The 24,183-nt window shown below is 39.2% G+C and overlaps 1 protein-coding gene across 2 annotated transcripts in view; it reads right to left on the minus strand.

Moving 5' to 3' along the window:
* Positions 1-12,738, minus strand: part of LOC134217374 (kinesin-like protein KIF19) — a 69,592-nt gene extending 56,854 nt beyond the window's left edge. The window contains exons 1-3 of one of the 2 annotated variants that reach the window (XM_062696113.1): positions 12,594-12,738; positions 11,702-12,082; positions 782-931 (exon numbers count right to left, since the gene is read on the minus strand). In XM_062696113.1, the coding sequence (XP_062552097.1) occupies positions 782-931; positions 11,702-11,806 (255 nt within the window). In that variant the 5' untranslated portion in view covers positions 11,807-12,082; positions 12,594-12,738. Of the gene's footprint in view, positions 1-781; positions 932-11,701 lie in introns of both variants that reach the window. The other variant, XM_062696114.1, reaches the window with a different exon arrangement.
* Positions 12,739-24,183: the final 11,445 nt, after the last annotated feature.

Here is a 24,183-nt window from a genome sequence, read left to right on the forward strand (position 1 = left end):
CTTTATGAGATGTCATATGAGAGATTGAATGTGATGAATTATGCTATAAAGCACATAATTATTGTTATATTGGATTACAATTATATGGTGCATGAAATAGCTGAGAAAGAAAATAAACTTATGACAGTATTATAATTAAATTTCTATTGACAACATTACAAATTCTCTATATAATAGTGGCCTTTGAAAAAGCTAATGTCTTCCATAAAAAGTAATAAAATAAAACTATTTGTTATATACATCAAACACTAGTCCTGCACGGAATACATTGGGCGACTTTTTTTTTTATATATGCGACGATATTTGATTATTAAGTAATTTAATTATCGACTGAATTGGTAGCCCTCAAGTCTTATTGAATTCTATTAAGTTCAAGGACGATTAACTACACCACGTAACATGACCCCGGATAATAGCGTCAAACACCTTTAATCCAAAACCATTCACCGAGGCTCTTCAAACCAGCCTAGCGACCCATCACGTCCGGTCGTGAACCTGTGCTATCTCACCGAATGCCGCAAGGTGATTTCCCAACCCTATCATAACCGCTGATGCAAAACTACAATCAGTACACAAGGGTCTGTTATATTGAGCACTTTTTGTTGGTTGCTAGCTTTGGATTATAAATCAACTCTCTCGCGGTATCACTTTGAATATGCAGCCCTGCTAACAGGGTTCAGTCGAGGATGGCGCAACAATGTTTCAAAGATTAATACCGCAGAAGATAAGCGACCCGCATGGTAATAGTTTGCCATTACGTCTGCCGTGCTGAGCAACCTACCTGAGTGGATTTTTCGCCAAACACGTGGTCGTAGTTGTACTTTTTTGGCTTGTTCCTGTTTCCTTCGTCGAACAGCAATGTCCGGTATGACGCCACCTGCACACAGTTTGGCTCGTTACCATCGTTGAGTGGTCGTATCCTTACAGCGACCTAGTTCAGGGGTGAAATGTAGGAAATATATTAGCATAAAATTAACATAAGTAAGGTCCAATTGTAGAGCAAAGCTGGTTTACTTCTGTTGAAGGTGGAGACGATCGCATTCCGAGGCTTTGTTCAACTTATTAAAGTATCGAAAAACTCGATTACTACGAAACCTAATAATGCCCGTTAATAATGCTTCAAAAGGGTAAAATATTTTGCAAAATTTACAAAAAGCGGTTACGAACTCTCATCGCCTCAAGAGATACATCTCATGTTGAAAAGGGCAAGTCTCAAGCACCTGCTCCTTGTGGTAACGTTTTTTTTTGTGAGCTGCGGGATATTTTAAATGAAATTTTATTCAACTAAAACATAAACCGGTATAATTTATAATATATGATATACTTCTCACAAAGGCACAAAACCTCTTTGTCTTTTCAAAATGAAGTTATAAAATGACAATATTTAACAATTCAAATATTTGATCTAAAGGTTGACTATTTTTTTTTAATTTTCTAGTATTTTGTTTCTGGGTAAATTGTAATGTTTATAATGAAATATATTATGATCAATATCCTGATAAGATTCTCCACAAACATATATAAATATTGAAGATTCTGATTTATGATCTTCAATATTTATACGATAAAGATGACTATTATAAATATAATGATTTGAAATAAGTCTAGAAAATCTTCTATATAATAAAAATGAGCTGTGATTTCCTTCCTGACGATTTAACTCGCGAACGGTTTGACCGATTTGCAATATTTCTTCCATAATCGATTCGTTTTGGGATCCGAATGGTTTGTTTATACAAAACAGTTGGTGAATTTAACGAGGAAATGTAAAAAAATATTAGAATACTATTTTGGGTCAGCTGTTGAGGGAAACAAAACAAACGCACGGAAATTGATCTAGAGTGCGGTGCTGCAAATAGTTCATTATGACATTTTCACCACCCAGGCAAAGCTGGGTTTCTTTCGCTAGTATACAAATAAAATGTCTACTTACAGATAGATTTTCAAACCATGGATTATTCATCAAAATTGGACAAATAGAATGACACTAGCGACCCTTATCACTTGAGTTTCAATCAATTTGCCATGCCATGTATCAATTGAATGCCTTTTGAATATGTAATAATATTCAGAAGAGAAGGGTCAATAAGTATATTGTAAATGATTCTACAGCACCTAACTTTGTTAAATGATATGCTTGCTCTTTTCCATAAATTTTACAGTGTGCTGGTATCCAGACAAATCTATATATTTATATAGGGGGAAAGACGGCTTTGACAGGTTTTGTTCTATTATTGGCAGGGGGTTTTTGTCGACCAAATTTTATGAAATTTGGCCACAATATTCTTTGATATGCAAAGAATGTTTAGGCCAAATTTGAGCCTAGTCAGTCATAAAAACCCCCTGCCAATAATAGAACAAAACCTGCCAAAGCCGTCATTCCCCCTACATAAAAATGAATTTCTGTCTGTCTGAACCTTATAGACTCCGAAACTACTGAACCGATCGACGTGAAAATTGGGGCCGAGGAAGGTTCTTAAGATGGTTCGAGACCCCTCCCTCTTTTGGAAAGGAAGGCTCCCATACAAATGAAACAGAAATTTCTGCATAACGCAGGAACTAATTAAAGAAGAAATCAATTTTAAGCGAAACGAAGTTCGTCGGGTCTGCTAGTTTAATAATAAAACCCGTTGTTGAAGTAATATTTTTTTTACCATCAAAATAATACGGTTGATTTTGTAAATGAAATGGATAAATGAGAGGGAGTTGATACAACTTAAACTATCAGTACATAAAATAAACTAATTTGAAGGACATCTCTTTTATTATTTCACAAGTGAAATATAGTGCAATAAATTCAGCTACAAAAACCGAACAAGGAGATTCTAATTTAAAGAGCAATATTATTATTATTATACAAACCAAAGCCAGCATTATTTTGGATTAAAGAAGTATCTGTATATTAAACAAACATCAAACAAACGTTCGCTCCAAAAGTTACTTGGAATATTTAAAGTATTTATGATTTGGAATATGTTTCAATTAGTAGGAAAAGATACAAATTTTTTTGTGAAAATGGTTTTTACATTTGTTACATTTCAATAACAAACTTAAAATTATCTAAAATCTATTGTAAAATTTATTCGTTAGGAGTTAGGAAACTGTTATTATTGTTAAAAAAATGTTATTTGGTATCACCGCCACCGCCATCCCACTCCGACAGTACGAAATTGCCGAAAAAACGCAATGCCAAAAATGTTCGGGAGGTGTAGGCTGACCAGATCATTTCGGTGGAAAAACGGGACAAACACACTTGCAAAACGGGACATGTCAAAAGACCTTGTATGGGCTTAGTTTTCATATTCCGTTTAAGAAGTTAAGGGAAAAAATTCACCACCATAACCTTCTATTAAGTACCTTCTAAGTAATAAGTTAGTTGTGGAAAAATACTGAGCTACAAATATTTCACTCTTCGCGCACAAAAAACACGAAGGAACAAAATACTACGCATTTTCCAATATTTTCTAAAAATAGTGGAATTTTTAAATTTTATTTTAATCCACTGTTAAACATGCACTAAGGTATAAGGATTTTATTACTGACCAATATCAAAAACTTTTCCAATTCTAAACAATTGAAAATAACAAAAAAAGTATCCTTCGGAAAACCAAATCCCGTGACACGTTTTCCGAACTGTATACTAGCCTTTAAAGCCAGTGTGGGCATCAAAGAGAAAAAAATAATGAGGAAAAATGTCAAAAAACAAATTCGAAAAGAGTAATAGGGTCAGTTAATTGATTATCTGCGGATAAGAAAAACAAGAATCTCAACAAGGAAAGAACATTAATAAGAAACAATTTTTATTATTTCCATGAATATGGTTGGCGCATGTGAATAAAAATCAAATCTAATCAATTCACAGTCCTTTTTGATCGAAATTGATTTAAATGACGCTAAAAGTTTCCTCACATCTCGGGAATCTTGTCCATTGATTTTGTTCTCATGTGCTTCCAAAAAGGCCCACACATGTGGAAGCTCCTGATCTATAAACTAGCCTTAAGGTCACTCCTGACGGAATCCAAAATTAAAAGTGCTCGCGTTTTCGGGGGCACACCACTCGATTCAGAGGCGGCACACAACTGTCATTTTTGTTTATTTAGCTTTGCTGCGTCGCAGCATGCGTGAAATAATAAAAATGACAGTTGTGCGTTGCTTCCGTATCGAGTGGTGTGCCCCCGAAAACGCGAGCACTTTTAATCTTGGATTCCGTCAGGAGTGACCTTAAAGTACGTATGGACCGAAACCAGATGAAATTTTCACTCGGTTTGAAACTGCCTTAAACTCGATTTTGTCCAGCTGATATATTTTTTATGATAAATTATATAAATTAAATATATATTTTATATAAATTAAATTTATAAATTATTTTATAAGTATTTTTTCATGTCGTCGTTTTTTTTTTTACAGTGGAAGAATTCGAAATATTCGAAATTATTCAGGAAGATTTTCAATGATTCTTACTGTTTCGAAAAGAACCAAACGAATAAAAAATATGTGGTAAAGCAGATTTGAAACAAATAGAACTACCCTACTTCGCAAGATTTAAAAAAAAATTAAAAAAAAACTTAGTCTGGAAATTGGAATGTCTGTCCCTGCGATTCATTTTATTGAAGTTGAAGCGCGACCTGATTTTCAGGATATACTTGCCTACCAAGTTACCGGTTCCGTTCAATCCACTAATGAATTGGCCAAATTTTAATGCCATTTTGGAGATCTTTGACAGAATCAATGAAAAAACGGGACAAATTGAGGATGTTTTAGAATACGACGGGACTGCACAATAATGTCTAAAAAACGGGACTGTCCCATTAAATACGGTACGTATGTGTACGTATGAGAAGAATTTTGAAATTGAATCTCAGTAGGCTGACAGGGAATTCTTGATTGTTAGAAGGGGACAAAGAAAATAAATGAAGATGATTCAGTGTTCGTTTTTTGAGGCGTGAACACGCCATTTGATTGCAAGTGTCCAACGCTTATTTTCAGCAAAAAAGCATGTATGGTCAGCCTAGGGAGGTGTCTTCCGCCCGAACGAATGAAACTCGGTCTACAAGGGGGGTTCTGGTGGATCAAGCGAACGAAGTTCAGTCTCTTCTGTTCGAGTCGTCAGTGTGATAAGACGTGTGACTTCTAAAAATCTCGGTGGTCGAGTACCCTCAAATATTACTGGTGAGATCGTTCCGTTTCGTGACCGACGTGGCGTTCCCTAAAAGTGAAGAGCCCTCTTATTCGCGAATTGTCCAAAACCGGGGGTTTCATGTGACGAGTGTAGTGACTAAAGGAAAAAAACCCACGCGATCGTGGAAGAGACTGGTCCATAGGGCGTGGTTGAAGATCCACGAGGCAGTGCCAAAAATCACTATAACATTCGCGAGTGAAGATTCCCCCTATACATCTCCCGTAGTGCAAAACTGTTGTGGAATTGTGAAATTTCGTGATCTCTCGTTGTCGGAATACCTCCTCGTCCAAGGAAGAAACACGTGAACGGGTCGAGTTCGATCGATAGTGCGGAGTGACACGGTTACAACGGCAGGCGGCAGAAAGGAGAAGACCTTCTCCCAACGTATAAATTTCGACTCGGCTAGGAAAGCTAGATTGCCCCTGGGATGAGTCCAAAAGGTGAGTCGCATGTTCTACATTTCTACGTAAGCTAAACCCTGACTTACACATTCGAAAAAAAAGGTTTTATTTCACGAAGTTCTTCTAACTAGTTAATTAATGGATGATTATTGGAAATACATTGACTTATAAACTTAAAATTTATTTCAAGAAAATGATTTTTAAGTGGAACAATACCAGCCAAAACTTCTCTAGATTTTATATGGGTAGGATTCATTAATTTTAAACCAATTCTCCAGACAATTTAAATATTTGTTTTTTTAGAGATGAACCAGTCAAGGGTCGAAAATAAAGATAAATAAAAAAATATTTGTTTTGCGGATGAATACCCGAGCAGGAGCGATGACCTCGATAGCAAGAATTGGTATGAAGTAGCCTTGCATAAAAGGTAAAATACAAAAAAATAATACCAAAAACTTATATGCAGAATACTTGGGGCAAAACATGCTTAGGTATTTCAATACCAAATGAATAATAATTGGTTATGTATTTGGTATTGAAATTCAATTTAATAACTTAGTATGTTATGGCTTAAGTATTGTGCATATTAGTTTTTGGTATTATTCCTTTGGTATTTTACCTCTTATGTAGGGCTAGTTCATAACAGAGTATGGTATCAATAACAGAATAAGGTATTATTGAGCCAATTTCTCCTGCTCGGGTATGGCACCTACTTCCAACACAGCCTTCCGTATCGGTACACCTGGAGATCACCACTGCAGACAGAATCACAAATTGACCACACGTTCTGATTGATGGACAGCACTTCTCCGATATTATCGACGTCAGGATATATTGTGGCGCTAACATCGACTCTGACCACTATCTGTTGATGGTTAAACTGGGCCCAAAACTATCCGTCATCAACAATGTTCGGTACCGACGGCCGCCGCGGTACGATCCAGAGCGACTGAAGCAACCTGATGTCGCCACTGCATACGCGCAGTATCTCGAGGCAGCGTTGTCGGAAGAGGGTGAGCTCGATGGGGCCCCTCTTGAGGACTTCTGGAATACAGTTAAAGCAGCCATTAACGACTCATCGGAGAACAACGTTGGGTATGTGGGACGAAGCCGACGGAATGATTGGTTCGACGAAGAGTGCAGACAGATTCTGGAGGAGAAGGCCGCAGCGCGGTCGGTCGTGCTGCAGCAAGGTACCCGGTAGAACGTGGAACGTTATAGACGGAAGCAGGACAGCAGACCCACATATTTCGGGAGAAGAAACGCCGCCTGGAAGAAGCGGAGTGCGAGGAGATAAAACAGCCGTGCTGTTCTCAAGAAACACGCAAGTTTTATCAGAAGCTCAACGCATCCCGTAAAGGCTTTGTGCCGCGAGCCGAAATGTGCAGGTATAAGGATGGGAGCATCTTGACGGACGAACGTGTGGTGATCGAAAGCACTACTGTGTGAACATTTCAGGCGAACACTCCAGTTTGTTCGAATCGCGCCGGGGACTAAGACAAGGTGATGGACTTTCGTGCTTGTTGTTCAACATTGCGCTAGAAGGTGTCATGCGGAGAGCCGGGTGTAACAGCCGGGGTGCGATTTTCAACAGATCGAGCCAATTTATTTGTTTCGCGGATGACATGGACATTGTCGGCCGAACATTTGCAAAGGTGGCAGAACTGTAAACCCGCCAGAAACGTGAAGCAACAAAAGTTGAACTGGTGGTGAATGCATCGAAGACAAAGTACATGCTTGTGGGCGGAACCGAGCGCGACTGGGCTCGCCTGGGAATCAGTGTTACGATAGACGGGGATACCTTCGAGGTGGTCGAGGAATTCGTCTAGCTTGGATCCGTGTTAACGGCTGATAACAATGGTAGTTGTGAAAAATGAAGGTGCATAATCTGTGGAAGTCGGGCCTACTACGGGCTCCAGAAGCAACTGCGGTCAAAAAAGATTCAACACTGTACCAAATGTGTCATGTACAAGACGCTGATAAGACCGGTAGTCCCCTACGGACATGAAACATGGACATTATTGGCGGTATACAAGAAGACGGTGTGTGGTGGTGAAGAATGAATCACGAGCTCGCCCAGCTCTACGGCGAACCCAGTATCCAGAAGGTAGCTAAAGCCGGAAGGGTACTATGGGCAGGGCATGTTGCAAGAATGCAGGACAGCAACCCTGCAAAGATGGTGTTCACTTCCGATCTGGCAGGTATGAGACTGCGTGGAGCACGGCGAGCAAGGTCCCGAGCAGAAGCGACGACCTCGATAACTGAAATTGGTATGATTTAGCCTTGCATAAGAGGTAAAATACCAAAAAATAATACCAAAAACTTACATGTAGAATACTTGAGGCATACCATGCTTAGGTATTTCAACACTAAACGAATAATAATTGGTTATGCATTTTGGTATTGAAATTCAATTTAATAACTGAGTTTGTTATGGCTTAAGTATTGTGCATATTAGTTTTGGTATTATTCCTTTGGTATTTTACCTCTAGTGCAGGGCTAGTTCATAGCAGAGTATGATATCAATAACAGAATTAAGTATTTTTGAGCAAATTTCTCCTGCTTGGGGTGGGCAGACGACTTGGCAAGCGTGGGTCGCAGTCGAGGATGGAGAGATGCGGTCTCGATCCGAGAATTGTGGTGTCAAATTGTGAATTAAGTGTAATCTGTATAGATGTAAACTAAATAGTTGAATGAATGGCATGGACATAGTTGGCCGAACATCTGCAAAGGTGGCAGAATTGTATTCTCGCTTGAAATGTGAAGCAACAAAAGTAGAACTGGTGGTGATCGACCATCTTTGGCGGTATGCAAGAAGACGATGTGTGGTGGCGAAGAATTAACCACGAGCTCGCACTACTCAACGGCGAACCCAGTATCTAGAAGGTAGCTAAAGCCGGAAGGTTACGATGGGCAGGGTATGTTGCAAGAATGCCCGACAGCAACCCTGCAAAGATGGTGTTCGCTTCCGATTCGGCAGGTACGAGACGGCGTGGAGCACAGCGAGCGAGGTGGGCAGACCAGGTGCAAAACGACATGGCGAGCGTGGGGCGCATTCGAGGATGGAGAGATGGGGCCTCAAACCGTGTATTGTGGCGTCAAATTGTTGATTCAGTGTTATTTGTTTAGATGTAAACTAAATTAATGAAAATGGTGGTGATCGAAGACATAGTACATGATTGTGGGCGGAATCGAGCGCGATAGGGCCCGCCTGGGAAGCAGTGTTACGATAGACGCGGATACCTTCGAGGTGGTCGATGAATTCGTCTACCTTGGTTCCTTGCTAACGGCTGATAATAATGTTAGTCGTGAAATAAGAAGGCACATCATCTATGGAAGTCGGGCCTACTACGGGCTCCGGAAGAAACTGCGGTCAAAAAAGATTCAGCACCGCACCAAATGTGTCATATAAAAACGCTCATAAGACCGGTAGTCCTCTGCGAACATAAAACTTGGACCATGCTTGAGGAGGACAGGTGCTTGGTGCAGGTGCTAGTTGGTTAAAAGCACCAGTCTAGCGTACTGAGGGTCGTGGGTTCCTGTCCCGTCGATGGAAAATGGTTACTTCCAATACATTTTTCATATCAAACTCTCCCACATGATGTGTATATTCACATCTGAGTTTTTAGAACATAGCAAGTTTTTCTAGGTAATCATGGAGTTCCAACTACAATTTTTATGGTCATACATCTTAACACTTAACATCTAGCATGAAACAACGGACAGGACATTCACAAACACCTAGTGGAACAGTGGAGAACTTTTCACTTTACGAAAAGTTTTCTCCTTACCGGGGTGGGAATCGGACCCACACTCCACAGCACATGCGTCTAGACGATTGACGTCGCTAACCACACGGTCACGAAGCCCACGACCCAAGCACACCCAAAACTTTGTAACGCAATGAGATAAAAATCTTAAAAATTCTGACTTTTACTAACTTTCGGAAACTAAGATTCCCTGAGAAAATCAGCTTCCAGCGAGGCGCCACAAAAAAAGTGACACATTGTGCAATGAGGTCCATTTGGACCCAAGATTTCATCACGATCAGAAAAACTCAAATTTCAACCGATTTTCGATCTTTAGGCATCAAACGAAAGCTGTAGGTTCCAATAACAAGCCCATGAAGTGATTCATCCAAACTGACCACTCTAGTCCCCGGGGAACCTGTGCTAAAGATGTACTGTTTGAGCTTCTCAATTTGGCACAAAATTTTCAAGTTTCGTGTTATGAAACATACAATTGCTTGCAAATATGTGCTCTGATGATCCCAACTGTAATTGCTATATTGTATAAGCCCTCTGGAAGATCCGGAACATCCGTAAAATGGCCAATTCGAACAGTTCATCCCAGAGCTTCGCGATTTTTTCGTAAGCATTCATTCTGACAAATTGTACGTGCAATCAATAGTGAAAGTCTTCTGTGACCCCTAAATGTCTTAGAAACGGTCCTTCGGTAGATCTGGAACATCCGTAAAACTGGTTAATTCCAAAAGTTCGTCCCAGAGCTTTGTAATTTTTTCATAATAGTGCCCAATAGTGGACCCCAACCAATAGTGGACCCTCCAGCCGTTTTTGCATTTTTACAGCACAATGTAAATATTTTGCTATGAAATTCCATCGGGAGAACCTACCTTACAGTCCTATGAGTCGATAACATACATTGGAAATGCTTTGGAAAGTTAAATTAAATGTTTTTTTTTTACAATTCTATAAAAAATAAACACAAGAGTGTCCACTATAGGAATATTTTGGGGGGTCTACAATAGACACAATTACACAATTTACACAATTTGCCCGTATGGATGGTTACGAATAAAATAGCAATGTAATTCAGTTATGAATAAATTGCGAAGCTCTGAGATGCATTTTTGAAATTGGCTACTTTTACGTATGGTCCGTATCTTTCGGATGACCGTTTCGGGAGCATTTTGGGATCTCGGAAGACTTTCACTACTGATTGCATCCATTATTCGTCAGGATGGATGATTACGTAATAATGCGAGTCTCTGGGCTGAACTTCTGGAATATACCATTTTTATGGATGTTCCAAATCTTCGTTTTGGGAGCATTTGGTCTCAGAGCACTTCATTATTGATTTCATACACAATTCGCCGGTATGAATGGTTTCGAAAAAATCTCGAAGCGCTGGGATGAATTTTTGGAACTGGCCATTTTACGGATTTTTCCGGAATATCCGGATGACCGTTTCTGGGGCATTTATAGGTCACAGAAGACTTTAGTATTGATTGCACCCACAATTTACCAGAATGAATGGTTACCAAAAAATCGCGAAGCTCTGAGATAAGGTTTTGGAATTGGTCACTTTTACGATTTTTACGGATCTTCCGAAGGACCGTTTTTGGGACATTTGGGGGTCACAGAAGATTTTTGCATCCACAATTTTCCAGAATGAATCGCGAAACTCTGGGATTAACTTTTAGAATTGGTTACTTTTACGGGAGTTCCGGATCTTCCAGAGGGCTTTCCGATGACCGCTCGAGTGATAATTTTGCCCAGAAATGACATATACAAGATAGCAAATATAGTTGGGATCATCTAAGCACATATTTGCAAGCAATTTTGTGGTTTATAACACACAGTACATATTTAGTACAGGTTCCCCGGGGACTAGAGAGGTCAATTTGGAAGAATCACCCATGGGCTTGTTCTAGGAACCTACAGCTTTCGTTTGGTGCCTTAAGATCGAAAATCGATTAAAATTTGAGTTTTTATGATCGTGATGAAATCTTAAATGCAAATGGACTCGAATGCACAATATGTAACTTTTTATTAATGCATTAGGAAGGTTAAACAAATTGCCTCTGAAAAATTACTTTTTTGTCTAAGCATAATCTGAGAATACTGGAATCGATATCTTTTTCTTCTAAGCTCTACATTCCAACTGGAACGTAACCTGCTTTTCTACTATTAGCATTTCGCTATTGCATGAGTATGTATCTTGTGTGGGAACTATATTTGATAAACTATGCCCAGGGAGTCGAGAATGTATTAAACCAGAAAATATTCTAGACCGGACCGAGAATCGATCCCTCCCAATCGGTCTCAAAACAATATTACGAATATTATGGAACAAAAACTGCGCTCTGCCTGATACTTACCACCAATCGTTCATCCGAATGTACATTAGTTAGGGAGGAATTACTGCCGGAGCTACTTGGAATATTGCTTCCACTACCAGGTGCCGACGGTGTCTGAGATGCCATTGTTATTTTTGTCGATATAACTTTCTTAACACTGTGTTTTATTGCTTGGTTGATATTGATAAATCATCGATATATTATACTTCATTAGACAACACTTCGCCATACATATAACGTTATTGAACTGAAATGACCTCATCATGATCATTTATCAAATTCACTTATAGGGGAATTCCCAGTTCACTTAATCCACAGGCTTTCACATTTGTTCATAAAAATATCCTCGGTAATGCATTTGCGGATGAAACGTAATCCAGAAACAGGAACAAGTGCACTTAGCTGCAGAACGGAGATGACTGATGAATGCTATGGTTGTAGATTTGAAGCTGGCTGCTAGTATGTCGTTTCAGTTTTAAAAGCCAACTGTGAGCAATGATTTGTAGTATCGTTTAGTTCGAAGAACTCTTCCCAAAAGCTTTATCATTAACCTTCGAAATGAAATTACCACTGTCTTTATTTTATCCGACACGCCACCATGTCATGTCAACGGTTGTGACAGTAATATTTCCCATCAATAGTGGTAGGTTTAGAAAAGACAGCTTCCCATAGGTCATCATATATTATTTAAAAACTTGTAACGATTTCTGTCACATTGAAGTATTAATGAAACTAAGTTTCGTCGGTTAAACAGCACACGGTTTTTTACACTGAAACTGTACTGCGTTCACTGTTAGTCCCAGCGAACGACGGAACCATATGTGTGCATTCATTTTCCAATTGAGTTTGCATTTCCGCCAGGACAATCGATGTACAACGATCACCCCTTGATAGCATAAACTTTCAGCACTACCTGCCTCACACGAAAACACAACTTTTAATCCGCACACTTAGGTCCATTTCACGTTCCAACGCTACCCTTCCATACGGGGAATGAGTTCAGCTTTGAAATGTGCCACCACCGGACCGTTCGGACTAAATCGCTCACTGACCGCCGACCACGGATCCTTTCGACCAGAGACTAAACTTGAAGCACAACTTTTCCTAGCTTTTATTTTCACCGTCCCTGTTTTCCATTATTTCCATTTCGTGTACACTTCAAATATTAATGTTTGTTGGCTAGGTTGCGGCATTGCCGGGTGAATGGCGAGGTAGAATGCGAGTCACGGAAAAATTAAGCGAGGTGAGCACGCTATTTTCGGATGGTTTACAGTGGTACCAAAATGATTGGAACATTACCAGCCTAGTCGAACACTGGGGAGCTCACCCTGAAAATTCGATTACGAGCAACTCTAGGACCGCGCTTCTGAATGTTGGTCCAACTATATGGCATATATAGCGAAACTGGTATAGAACTGATTCAACAATAGAAGAACTTGGACAGACATACCAATGATGTCTATGGTGCAATGATGTTCCATTCCATCAGGGTGATTCAAAGTATGAAATTTGTGTTTATGTTCTATGGGATCCTGAGTAAGACTTTGCAATGCTAATTCAAATTCCTGGATAGAAAAGGATATAGGTTTCTGAGAAATTTGATCTCCTGTTCTTAGAAAGATGATAAAAGTTTTTAATAGATTTGAGATTCTTGAAATTTAAATTGATGCTGCAATGTGCATCCGGGCCTTCCATATCTCAGCAAAATAATGCATGTCTACAAGCGCAAAAGGTGACTGGTTTCAAGACGAGACCCGGTTTGGGCTAGTCATCTTTTATGCCTATAGAAGGCAAGTATGTATATTAGGGGTTACACAAAAAAGTTGAGATAGGCAAAAATTTGATGAAATTTCAATTAACCTAACTTTGGTTAAAAAAAACAGATTTTGATAAAACCAGAACTAAAACCAGAAGACGCAGAAATTCTTTTAGTTTCTGACCTTTACCTAAATCATGGATCGGTTCAAAGATACCAGAGTTGATCCGGGTTTTCGAGGGTACGTCCAAAATTATTTAAATTTTCTTTCGCTTGTTTTTTTTTTGCAAAATTTATGCCCTGGTTTTTTTGCAAGATACCAGCAAAGGTACCCCCAGGTGTACATGCACCCAAGGTTGAGAACCACTGCAGTAAAGAATCACAGCTTCAGCCATAGCTTCTAGGATGTTCATTTATTTTTTTGTGCAAACTACGTTCCTGTCTCACGTTATTCAATTTAATTATCTACCAGAAATTGTCATATTTGTGTGACAAACTTCGATTTTCATTTCGTTGGAAAGTCACGGCCTGGTTGTCGACAAGAACCTTGATAGTTATTATATTGTAAACCTAAATTAGTTCAATGGAACAAGAGAGAAAATATGAATGAATTTTAGGTCAAAGCCACTTGTAGAATTAAATAAATTAAATTCCTTACTCTAAATGTATTAAAGAAGAATAAATGAAATAAATAAATGCATTCCATGAGAAATAACTGGAAAATTTTTCCTAAAAATTCTTAAAGTAATTGCTGAGGGAATTCCTAAAACAATTTCCTTAAGTATTCCTACAGGAATTTCCGAAGCAGTTTCTTAAATGAATTTCCGAAGGAATTTTCGGAGAAATTTTCGAACAAGTTTAAGAAGGACTTAAAAAAATTCTAAAAGAAATTACCGAAATATTTTTAAGGTTTTCTTAAAAGAATTCCTTGAGGAAGTTCTGAAAAAAATCTCGAGGGATATTAAATTTTCGAAGGAATATCCTGAAGAATTTTCAAGGAATTTTTAAATTTATTTCCGAAGAAGCTTTCGGAAGATATTCTGAAGGATTCCTCGGAGGTAATTCCGAATACATTTTTGGAGGAATGTCGGAAGAAGTTTCGTTGAACCAAGAGACGAGCCTGCCACCGGCTGAAAGTTTCATTAATAAAGACGATAAAAATCCATTTGGAATTTGTTCGGAAATTTCTGAGCTATCATCATAGAATTTTGGAATTCTTGGTAGGAGTTTAAAAAAACAGGAGACATTTCGAAGAGAATTGAATTTCAAATGGAATACATGGAGGCATTACTGGAGGGTTTTTCTTATGAACTTACTGACGGAGTTTGTTGAGGAAGTTCCTAAGAAATTCATGGATTCATTTGCACAGTATTTTTTAAAGGAATTCCTGGAGGAATTTTAGAGTGATTTACTGGATGAATTTCCAAAAAATAACTGGAGGAATTTGCGATGGAATTTCTTTAGGATTTTTTGAAGGCATGCCTGAGAGAATTTTTGGTTGACTTCCGTTTAATGCATGCAATTGTGTGTTGTATGGCGAATGCTGTAGAAAGTCGAGACAGTTGCCCGCAAACTACGACTTGGTCATACAGTGGACCAGTGATTAGCTGTTGAGTAACGTATGGTGCAGTGTTTTCCGTTTGTTATTGAAATCAATGTTTTCCAATGTTCGAAATTGTACATACAATGAGCTCGAAATCATTGAATCAGTTATTTTTTTTTATATATATAAAGTACAATTTTTATCATTGGCCTACCCTAAAACAAGAACTCCACTAACTAGTAGAAACACCACAGTGATGGGCGTTTTATTCAGACTACTCGCCATGGGTGGGCTATGATCCGGTTTGCTATCATAAAGTAGCTCAATGAGCATATAATAATGTACAATTGGCTTAGAAAACTGCGTGTTAATATTTATTAATTTCAATAGATAATATTTTTAACATTCTACAATTTCTTAACATGAAATACTTGATACAATGATAATTATCCAAAACGCATTATTAACTTTTTTTTCCATAATGAGTCAATCACATCATCATACAACGCGACGTATCGTAGAATTCCTGATGAGCATATATACACAAGACACCATTGAAAGCGCGATGATGAACAGCAAAGAGTCCACAACACAATTACAATTGATGTGCAATATATGTCGATTGTCGATGGATACCCGTGCACAGCGCCTACATGACAAGCTTATGTTTTTTTTGCTGGCATGTTCGTATACATTAATGGTCAATATCTATCTGAAGCGAACTCTACGAAAATTAATGATTTCCGGAGCGTGAACTCGTATTATCGATCTCGAAAAGCAAAATATTAATGAGGCTCGTGAAATCGTTTCAAGGCAACATTCTTTTGGACTTTTACTCTATCGTAGGCAATCAATCGCTGACGAACTCATCATTTCGATGTTTTGTCATCAAACGTATCCATACGAATAACCTGAGACGCATAACTCCAGTTTGTCCTTGAATGCTACGGTGATGATGATGGAAGTTTGTTTCGACAGCTAGACGGTGTTAGTGCGAATGTAAGCCAGATAATACATCGTTGAGACTTTACATTATAATCCAGTTCTTCGAATTCTCGCATCAAAAATTGCATCACGTACCCTTGTAACAAAGCGAAACATAGACGGGGAAAGGTCCCACAACGCTTCCTAGTGACATTTTTACAGGACATGCTCTTATGCATTTTCATCGTATCTTGCCTTGATTTGTAATGTGGCATTGTGGGTCCCACATTGGTTAGATTTCATTTAGAACACTGTTGCTCACGAAAAAATGACAGTTTTCAGCTAGATGTTTCAATAAGCTTGTAATGCTTGTCATTTGCATGATTATGTATCTTATATGGCACGCTCATTCGACACTAAAAAAGCGGGCGCATGGTGTGTTGTTCTACAAGCTCTGTTAACTAACAGGCATACGTACGTTTAAAGGTTTCCCATCACTCATCAGAACAAAGCAACACCACTTTATGGTAAGGTGAAAGTTTTCAATATTTATGAAGTTTGCTGCATTTTTCGGATGACATCAGATAGTTAGAGAATATCCATGAAAATATAAAAAAATAAAAGATTCGCTTTCGTTCAGCATGGGTATATTGTCCACCGCCCCCCACCAACCACCGGAAAATATGTTTGCGATATGACGATGTATGGCACCCTTTCCATCGATGTTCATTTTTTATTTCTGAAGCGATTAGACACCGTTCTTAAAGACATCATCAATTCGATTCCATATTTCCATAGAATACCGGTAGATCAATCAATTTCTTGTCGGCGATAGGTCAACAACTTATACGTTGACGTGATCATTGATGTCACAGGCATAGAAAAAGAACAGGTCAAGAAATTAATCGATTTCATACTTTTGAAAAGTTGAACGATGGAGAACATGGAGTGCGTCAGTGGTGGCTTGACTATTTTTACTGAGAAAAATTAACGCCTTCGTCACAATATTGAGATACAGGCTTGCGGCTAGATAGTTGTTTTGTTACACCCCTATGCTGCCGTCTAGTGCATATTCACCTCAAGATTGTTGGTATTTCTGTAAACATGGGACAGTTATGCGTGTTACGATAGTATATATAGTGAATATATAGTGAATCCACATTCACATTATTTTTGTGCAAGTCATTTCTATTCACATCTATTTAAATAAGGGACCATTAATACAGCCATTTGCGTCCATCAATTTCTCGTTGGATTGCATTAATAATATATTATGCTATAGCATCAAACGACGTTCAAGAAGTACGCATCATAACAACAACACACAAAAATGATTCACCTTGGCGTGAGGATATCTTTCTGACAAAACGTCGAATGACAAAAGGTCGAAAGTCAAAAGGTCGAAAAGACAAAACGTCGAAACGGACAAATAGTCGAAAGGACAAAAGTCGAAAGATCCAAAGGTCGAAAGGGACAAAAGGACGAAAAATTATAAAAGGCCAAAAAAATAAAAAGAAGGAAGAAGGAAGAAATGAGAAGGCTGAAGGAAGTAGAGAGAAAGAAGAAGGATGAAGGAAGAAGGCAGAACAAAGATGGAAGAAGCAAAAATAGAAGGAAGAAGAGGGGACCAGAAATATATCAGACGACAAAATCAATATTTTGCTCTAAAATATGATGAGGATATCAAGTTATGCTATTTGTAATTGTGCTATTAGTTTGTTCTTATCCATAGCTTATATTGATGTTAAAATTATATTTGGTGCAAGTTTTGTATATTGTTGCCTGTTCTTTTATCTCTTATATCAATCAAGTCTATATCATGTTTTGTTATTCTGTTCATGGCTTCTGGCCATAACTGTACATCCATAACAATCCCGTCTAGAAGGTCATATCAGAATTATATCAACCTATGGTTTATGTTATACTAATTTTTATTAAGAGAATTTATTAGAAACATGGTGCAGGATGTTTTTAAAATATCTAAATTTCTATCAAAAATTACACTACTTGAAACAAAAAACTATCAAATGTTGTTACAATTTTATCATAAATATAATATATTTTGTAGGAAATTTATAACAGAATCAGATACAAACTATATTGTTTACTGTGCAGTTGGGAATTTTCACAGGTCGTGTTAGGTCTCCAGATTGTGATAAAAAATCAGAAATTTTTATTTTTGTTGAAACTAACAACCAGGCTTGTAAAATGTCATCTGCATGTCATTTGACTAATTTGTTAATAACTTTCTTCAGCAGTAAAATTCACATCATAATTTTAGATGTACTCATAAAGCTTGAGTTATGGCAGCCTATAACCATGGAGCACCTAAACGACTTCGAATTGGCGGATGACGTTGCACTACTCGCGCAACGGCGCTCTGATATGCAGAGTAAGCTCAACGACCTTGCCGATCGCTCCTCCTCGGCAGGTTTAGTCATCAACGTCAACAAAACCTAATCGTTGGATGTAAACACGGTGACTCCTTCCAGTTTCACAGGAGCCGGGCAATCAGTGGAGAATGTTGAAAGCTTCAATATCTTGGTAGCCAAATGGCGTCAGACGGCGGTACCAAGATCGACATAGGCGCACGGATAAAGAAAGCAAGGGCTGCCTTTGCGAGTTTGAGAAATATCTGGAAAAACAGGCAGATAAGTGAACGCACCAAAATACGAATTTTCAACTCTAACGTGAAATCTGTGCTGTTATACGCTAGCGAAACATGGTGTGTATCAGTGGAGAACACTCAACGGCTGCAGGTGTTCATTAACAGATGCCTGCGGTATATAATTCGGGCCTGGTGGCCTCACAACTGGATCTCAAACAACGAGCTCCATCGTCGTTGTCACCAGAGGCCGATAGCAACAGAAATTCGGGATCGGAAGTGGGGCTGGGTCGGCCACACTCTACGTAGGGCGGAAACGAAATCTGTAAGCAAGCATTAGACTGGAACCCAGCGGGACATCGCAGCAGAGGCAGACCCAGAGGCTCATGGCGGCGAAGCCTCAATAAAGAAATAAAAGAAGTCGACCGAAATCTAACCTGGCAACAGGTTAAAGCGATAGCCGGGCATCGCTCAGGATGGAGATCTTTCAAGTCGGCCCTTTGCACCACCGGAGGTGTACAGGATCCATAAGTAAGTAAATAAAGCTTGAGTAGGGCTATATTTTTGTTCAAGGGTACATTGCTCTAAATATAACATCTAAGGCTGGAGATTTAAATTATAGAAACGAATGCAAATGACATTTTACAACACTGCTAACAACATTACAAGTTAGGCAAACCTTATATCAGCGTTGGAAGACTTTGCTACATCTATTTTAAGGGTTAGGGACAAAAGGCCGAAAGACATAAGGTCGAAATGACAAAAGGTCGAAAGACAAAACGTCGAAGGGACAAATGATCGAAAAGGACAAAAGGTCGAAAGAGACAAAAGGTCGAAAGGACATAACGTCGAACGAGAAACTGAAACAGAGAGAATCAATCACGCACAAGAGATGTACTACACAGTAGGCAAAAACTCTGCTGCTTTATTTTTCTTAATTTTTAACAATTAGATTAAATTCATTCAGTGAGTACAACTAATAGATGTATGTTTGAGTTTTCTAAATATCACTTTGATCTGTGTATTCGACGTGTATTACGTGCCGGTATATTTTCAGTGCGTGATATTCATCTATTACTTGCACTCATTGAAAGAATTTATTTAATTGTTAAAAATAGTGAAAAATAAGATAGGAATTTGTTTGCCAACTGTGTAGGACAACTCTGTCTCGCACATTACAAGTTTTATTTATTTCCCAAATCAACTATCTTTTTATCTTTAACAGAGCTATCTAGTTATTCATAATATTGTTTCATAGTAATAACTCCTTCTTTGAAAATTTGCTCATTCTTCAACTTTGATTGATGAGATTAGTGTGTTATTTCTGCTTGAAGGTTAAAAGCATTTCACAAATTGTTTTGGAATACACCCAACTTGTTATCAACTTGTTCTTGATCGACCTATTGTCCCTTTCGACCTTTTGTCCCTTTCGACCTTTTGTCCTTTTCGATCTTTTGTCCCTTTCAACCTTTTGTCGTTTCGACCTTCTGTCTCTTTCGACGTTTCGTCTTTTGGACTTTTTGTCCCTTCGACCTTTTGTCTTTTCGACCTTTTGTCATTCGCCCTTTTGACGTAGAACTACGTCTGTCTTTTCTATATTGGGGTACACTTTACGATTACAAAAAACTGAAAAACGTCACGAAAATATGATAGACTTTGATCGTTAATAGCTTAGCCGTTTCTCGATGGATTTTCAATTTTCTTGGACCATTCGATCAAGGAAGAGTCAACGCTTCATACCCAGTATACACTGAAGACGTTTTTACGCGGTTATTTCTACAGGAATAATTTTTTTTGCGATTTTTTTCACTCGAATTTTTGGACTTCCGCGGTTCATCCAGACATATTTTGGAATTTACGCGGCTCTTACGTTGTTTTCATCTACGCGGCCCATATCCCCTGCATAAAAACCGACTTTAGTGTGTTACAATATCAATGTATGATAATATTTTCAATTAAAAACTTGCTAACAGCTTAGCACTCGGTTTCGGTGATTCAGTCAATCTCGTAAGTACATCGCAAGCTTCTTCTTCCATAGCACTACTTTCCAACTGGAACTTTGCCTGCTTTTCAACTTAGTAATCTATTGGCATTTCTTTAGTTATTAATTAAAAGCTTTTTATGTCCACCATTGCAGGGCTTTTAGCTGGTGCAGTTTGTTTCTGCTAACTTAAACGTGCGTTTTCTCTCGAAAGCTTGGGGGCGTTTGACGGCAGCTTCTTGCTTACGTCTATTGATGCCAGTAGAGGGGCTCAAAATCTTCTTCGCTGCTGCAATGATTACGTTCTGGTAAACTTTCTTCGGCTCGTTTCTGCTGATTCGTAGGTGTCTGCCAGAGAAAACGCTAGGTCCGACGCTACTCACGTGAAGAAATAATAATTATTATCAATAAACTGCCAAACTTCTTTGTCGCGTCTATTCTGACTTCCTCCATAGGATGACCACCAAACGCCGTCGACAGCCCAGCTTTCGCAATGCGTTTTTCTATAATGAGCCACCAGGGGTTAAGACTGACTTAGTGACGGGTGCTTAGTCTCTGTTCCAGTTTGCGTCGTACACTATCAGCCAGAGTTGTGCTTTTCAAATTTTGAAATCGATTATCATTTAAATGTAAACCTAACTAATACCAATTTAATGTCAATAATGAAGTTCAATCGGATTTTTGGCATTGTGTTTTAATGGTAAGTTCAAAAGTAGCATTTACCAATGCTTCGAATCGAGATACAATTATCGAACGATTCTTACACTCTAGCGAGTTTTTATCAGTTGATAATTTGGATATGTGAACGCTTGAGAGTGTTGTTCATCCTCGATCATTTGAAAATTTTATTTTTATCTTCTTTCTCAAATCAATCTCAGGAGCATAAGATAAACGCTTGCTTTAGTCCAATCGCACAGAATAGTCGAAAACCTGTACATTACATACAGCTACGTAGTTCAACGTCACCTTTGCGTACAACCCGATTGGGCTGCACCTTTGAGTTTTTTCATTTGACCTTTTATCTTTCGACCTTTTGTCATAGATTCCTATTTTAATTGCCTACTGTTGGGCAATCCGGTGTTAAGCATTTTTTAAATCATATTTATGATAAAATCCTGTTACAACATTTAAAGGATAATGACTACTAAGAACAAAATTGTATTAAAAAAATTATAATTGTCGCAATATGTTAAAATTGTGTTAATTTTTTGTTATGCTCTTCTAATCCGGATAGGACAGTATTTCCCCCAGTCTACATGAGCGAGCGATTCTTAAATGAAGATCGAACATGTGCTGAACAGTAGCCTATCGGCTGTCATTATTACCATGGCTGCACATCGCCAACCACGCAGTCTGCGGAGGGTCCGCAAATCGTCCTCCACCTGATCGATCCACCTTACCCGCATAACCTCGCCTTCTTGTTCCCGTCGGATCGTTGTCAAGAACCATTTTCACCGGATTACTGTCCGATATTCTGGCTACGTACCCGGCCCACCGCAGTCTTCCGATTTTCGCGGTGTGAACGATGGATGGTTGTCCCAACAGCTGATGCATCTAGTGGTTCATTCGCCTCCTCCTCATACCATGTACCATAGATGCTACGCAGCACTTTCCTTTCGAAAACTCCCAGTGCGCGTAGGTCCTCCATGAGCATCGTCCAGGTCTCGTGTCCGTAGAGAACTACTGGTCTAATAACAATAAGCGATTTGTAGATAGTCAGTTTTGTACGGCGGCGAACTCTATTCGATCGGAGCATTTTGCGGAGTCCAAAGTACGTATGATTTTCTGCCATGATGCGTCTCTGAATTTCTCTGTATTATTATCGGAGGTCACCAGCGAGCCCAAGTACACGAATTCTTATACCACCTCGAATTCGTCACCACATACAAACTCGTGGTGGGTGGCTTACGTTGTCCTCCCTAGAGCCTCTTCCTATCATGTACTTCGTCTTCGACGTGTTGATGACTAGATCAATCCGTTTAGTTTCACTTTTCAGTCTGATGTAGGCTTCCCCCATCCTCTCATCTCCCCCATCTCCTCATACATGCCATAATATCAATGTCATCGGCGAAACCATATAATTGGACTGAATTCGTGAAAATCGTACCACTCGCCCTTTGTATTACTCCATACAAAGCGATGTTGAATAGCAGGCACGAAAGACCATGCGCATGCCCCTGAAACTCGAACTACGCACTTCACCCGATCCATCGTCGCCTTTATCAACCGTATCAGTTTATCCGGAAATCCGTTTTCGTGCATTAGCTGCCATAGCTGAAGAGCAGGAGAAAATCGTCTCGAGCCCTATAGAGGGCAAAGGATCGCCATCTTCCTGATAGCTCGGTGCAGCTAGTTTCCACGTACCAACTTGCTCGAAATTAGTACCGTCAGATCGCGCGTATGAGGGGTAAAAAGGTGGATCGCCTGATAAGAAATCGCTTTCCTAGACGGCATTTCCAGCGAGCCGTCAATAACCGAGCTGTGGAAGCACATCGGCTGCACCCAAGGTAAAATGCGCTCCAACGGCATTTCACTGTCGGTATAGTTCCTGATTTTGACCACAGAAAATACTCTCATCCTGCTGCTGAGCTCCTTGCCTCCCAGGTTCTCCCGACAATGGTGAAGCGTTTAATCAATTGATGGGGGCCTTCCTTGGCCTAGCAGTAAGATGCGCGGCTATAAAGCAAGACCACGCTGAGGGTGGCTGGGTTCGATTCCCGGTGCCAGTCTCGGCAATTTTTCGGTTAGGTTAGGTTTCCCTGGGCATAAAAGTATCATCGTATGAGCCTCATGATATACGAATGCAAAAATGGTAACTCAGTTAATAACTGAGGAAGTACACTAAGCAGCGAGGCGCAATGTCCCAGTGGAGGATGTAATGCCAATAAGAAGAAGTATTCAGTTCAATTTCGCCTGCGTATGTGCAAAGGAAAGTCCATGGGTCCGGAAAGCATCGGATACCTGATACTGAAAAATCTACTAGCTGGCGGAAAACTGGTAATCCTAAAAGGTATTAACAACGAGTGGCTTTTTTTTTTTTCTTTATTAAGGTGTTTTTTTAATCTACAGACTAAGTTCAACACCGGATGAAAGGGAGCTTGAGGAGATCCCTTTGCGGGCCAACCTTGGGTCCCGCCGATGGTGATAAAGCGGAGCTTCAAACGAGTGGCTCTCCATGAGCCATTTGGCCGAATAGTTGAAATACGTTTCCTTATTAAGTGTGTGAAGTGAGTAGTGAGTGTAGTGTGTTTGTAGTGGGAAGCAAGAAATGAGAAGTGGGTAGTGGGAAGTTATTGATAAGAAGTGAGATGTGATAGGTGAGAAGTTATAAGTGAGAAAGCTAGTAGCAAGCAACACGAAGCAATATCATTTCTGAATAGAGGATAAGCAAAGAATGAGGAAGAAGTAAGAGGGAGGAGGAAGAAAGAAAAAGAAAAAAATAACAAGGAAGAAGGAAGAAGGAAGAAGAAAGAAGGAAGAAGGAAGAAGGCAGAAGGAAGAAGGAAGAAGGAAGAAGGAAGAAGGAAGAAGGAAAAAAGAAGAAGGAAGAAGGAAGAAGGAAGTAGGAAGAAGGAAGAAAGAAGAAGGAAGAAAGAAGAAGGAAGAAAGAAAAAGGAAGAAAGAAGAAGGAAGAATTAAGAACGGAAGAAGGAAGTAGGAAGAAGCAAGAAAAAAAGAAGGAAGAAAGAAGAAG

Source organism: Armigeres subalbatus, chromosome 2 (assembly GCF_024139115.2).
Source record: "Armigeres subalbatus isolate Guangzhou_Male chromosome 2, GZ_Asu_2, whole genome shotgun sequence".
Classification (NCBI taxonomy): domain Eukaryota; kingdom Metazoa; phylum Arthropoda; class Insecta; order Diptera; family Culicidae; genus Armigeres; species Armigeres subalbatus.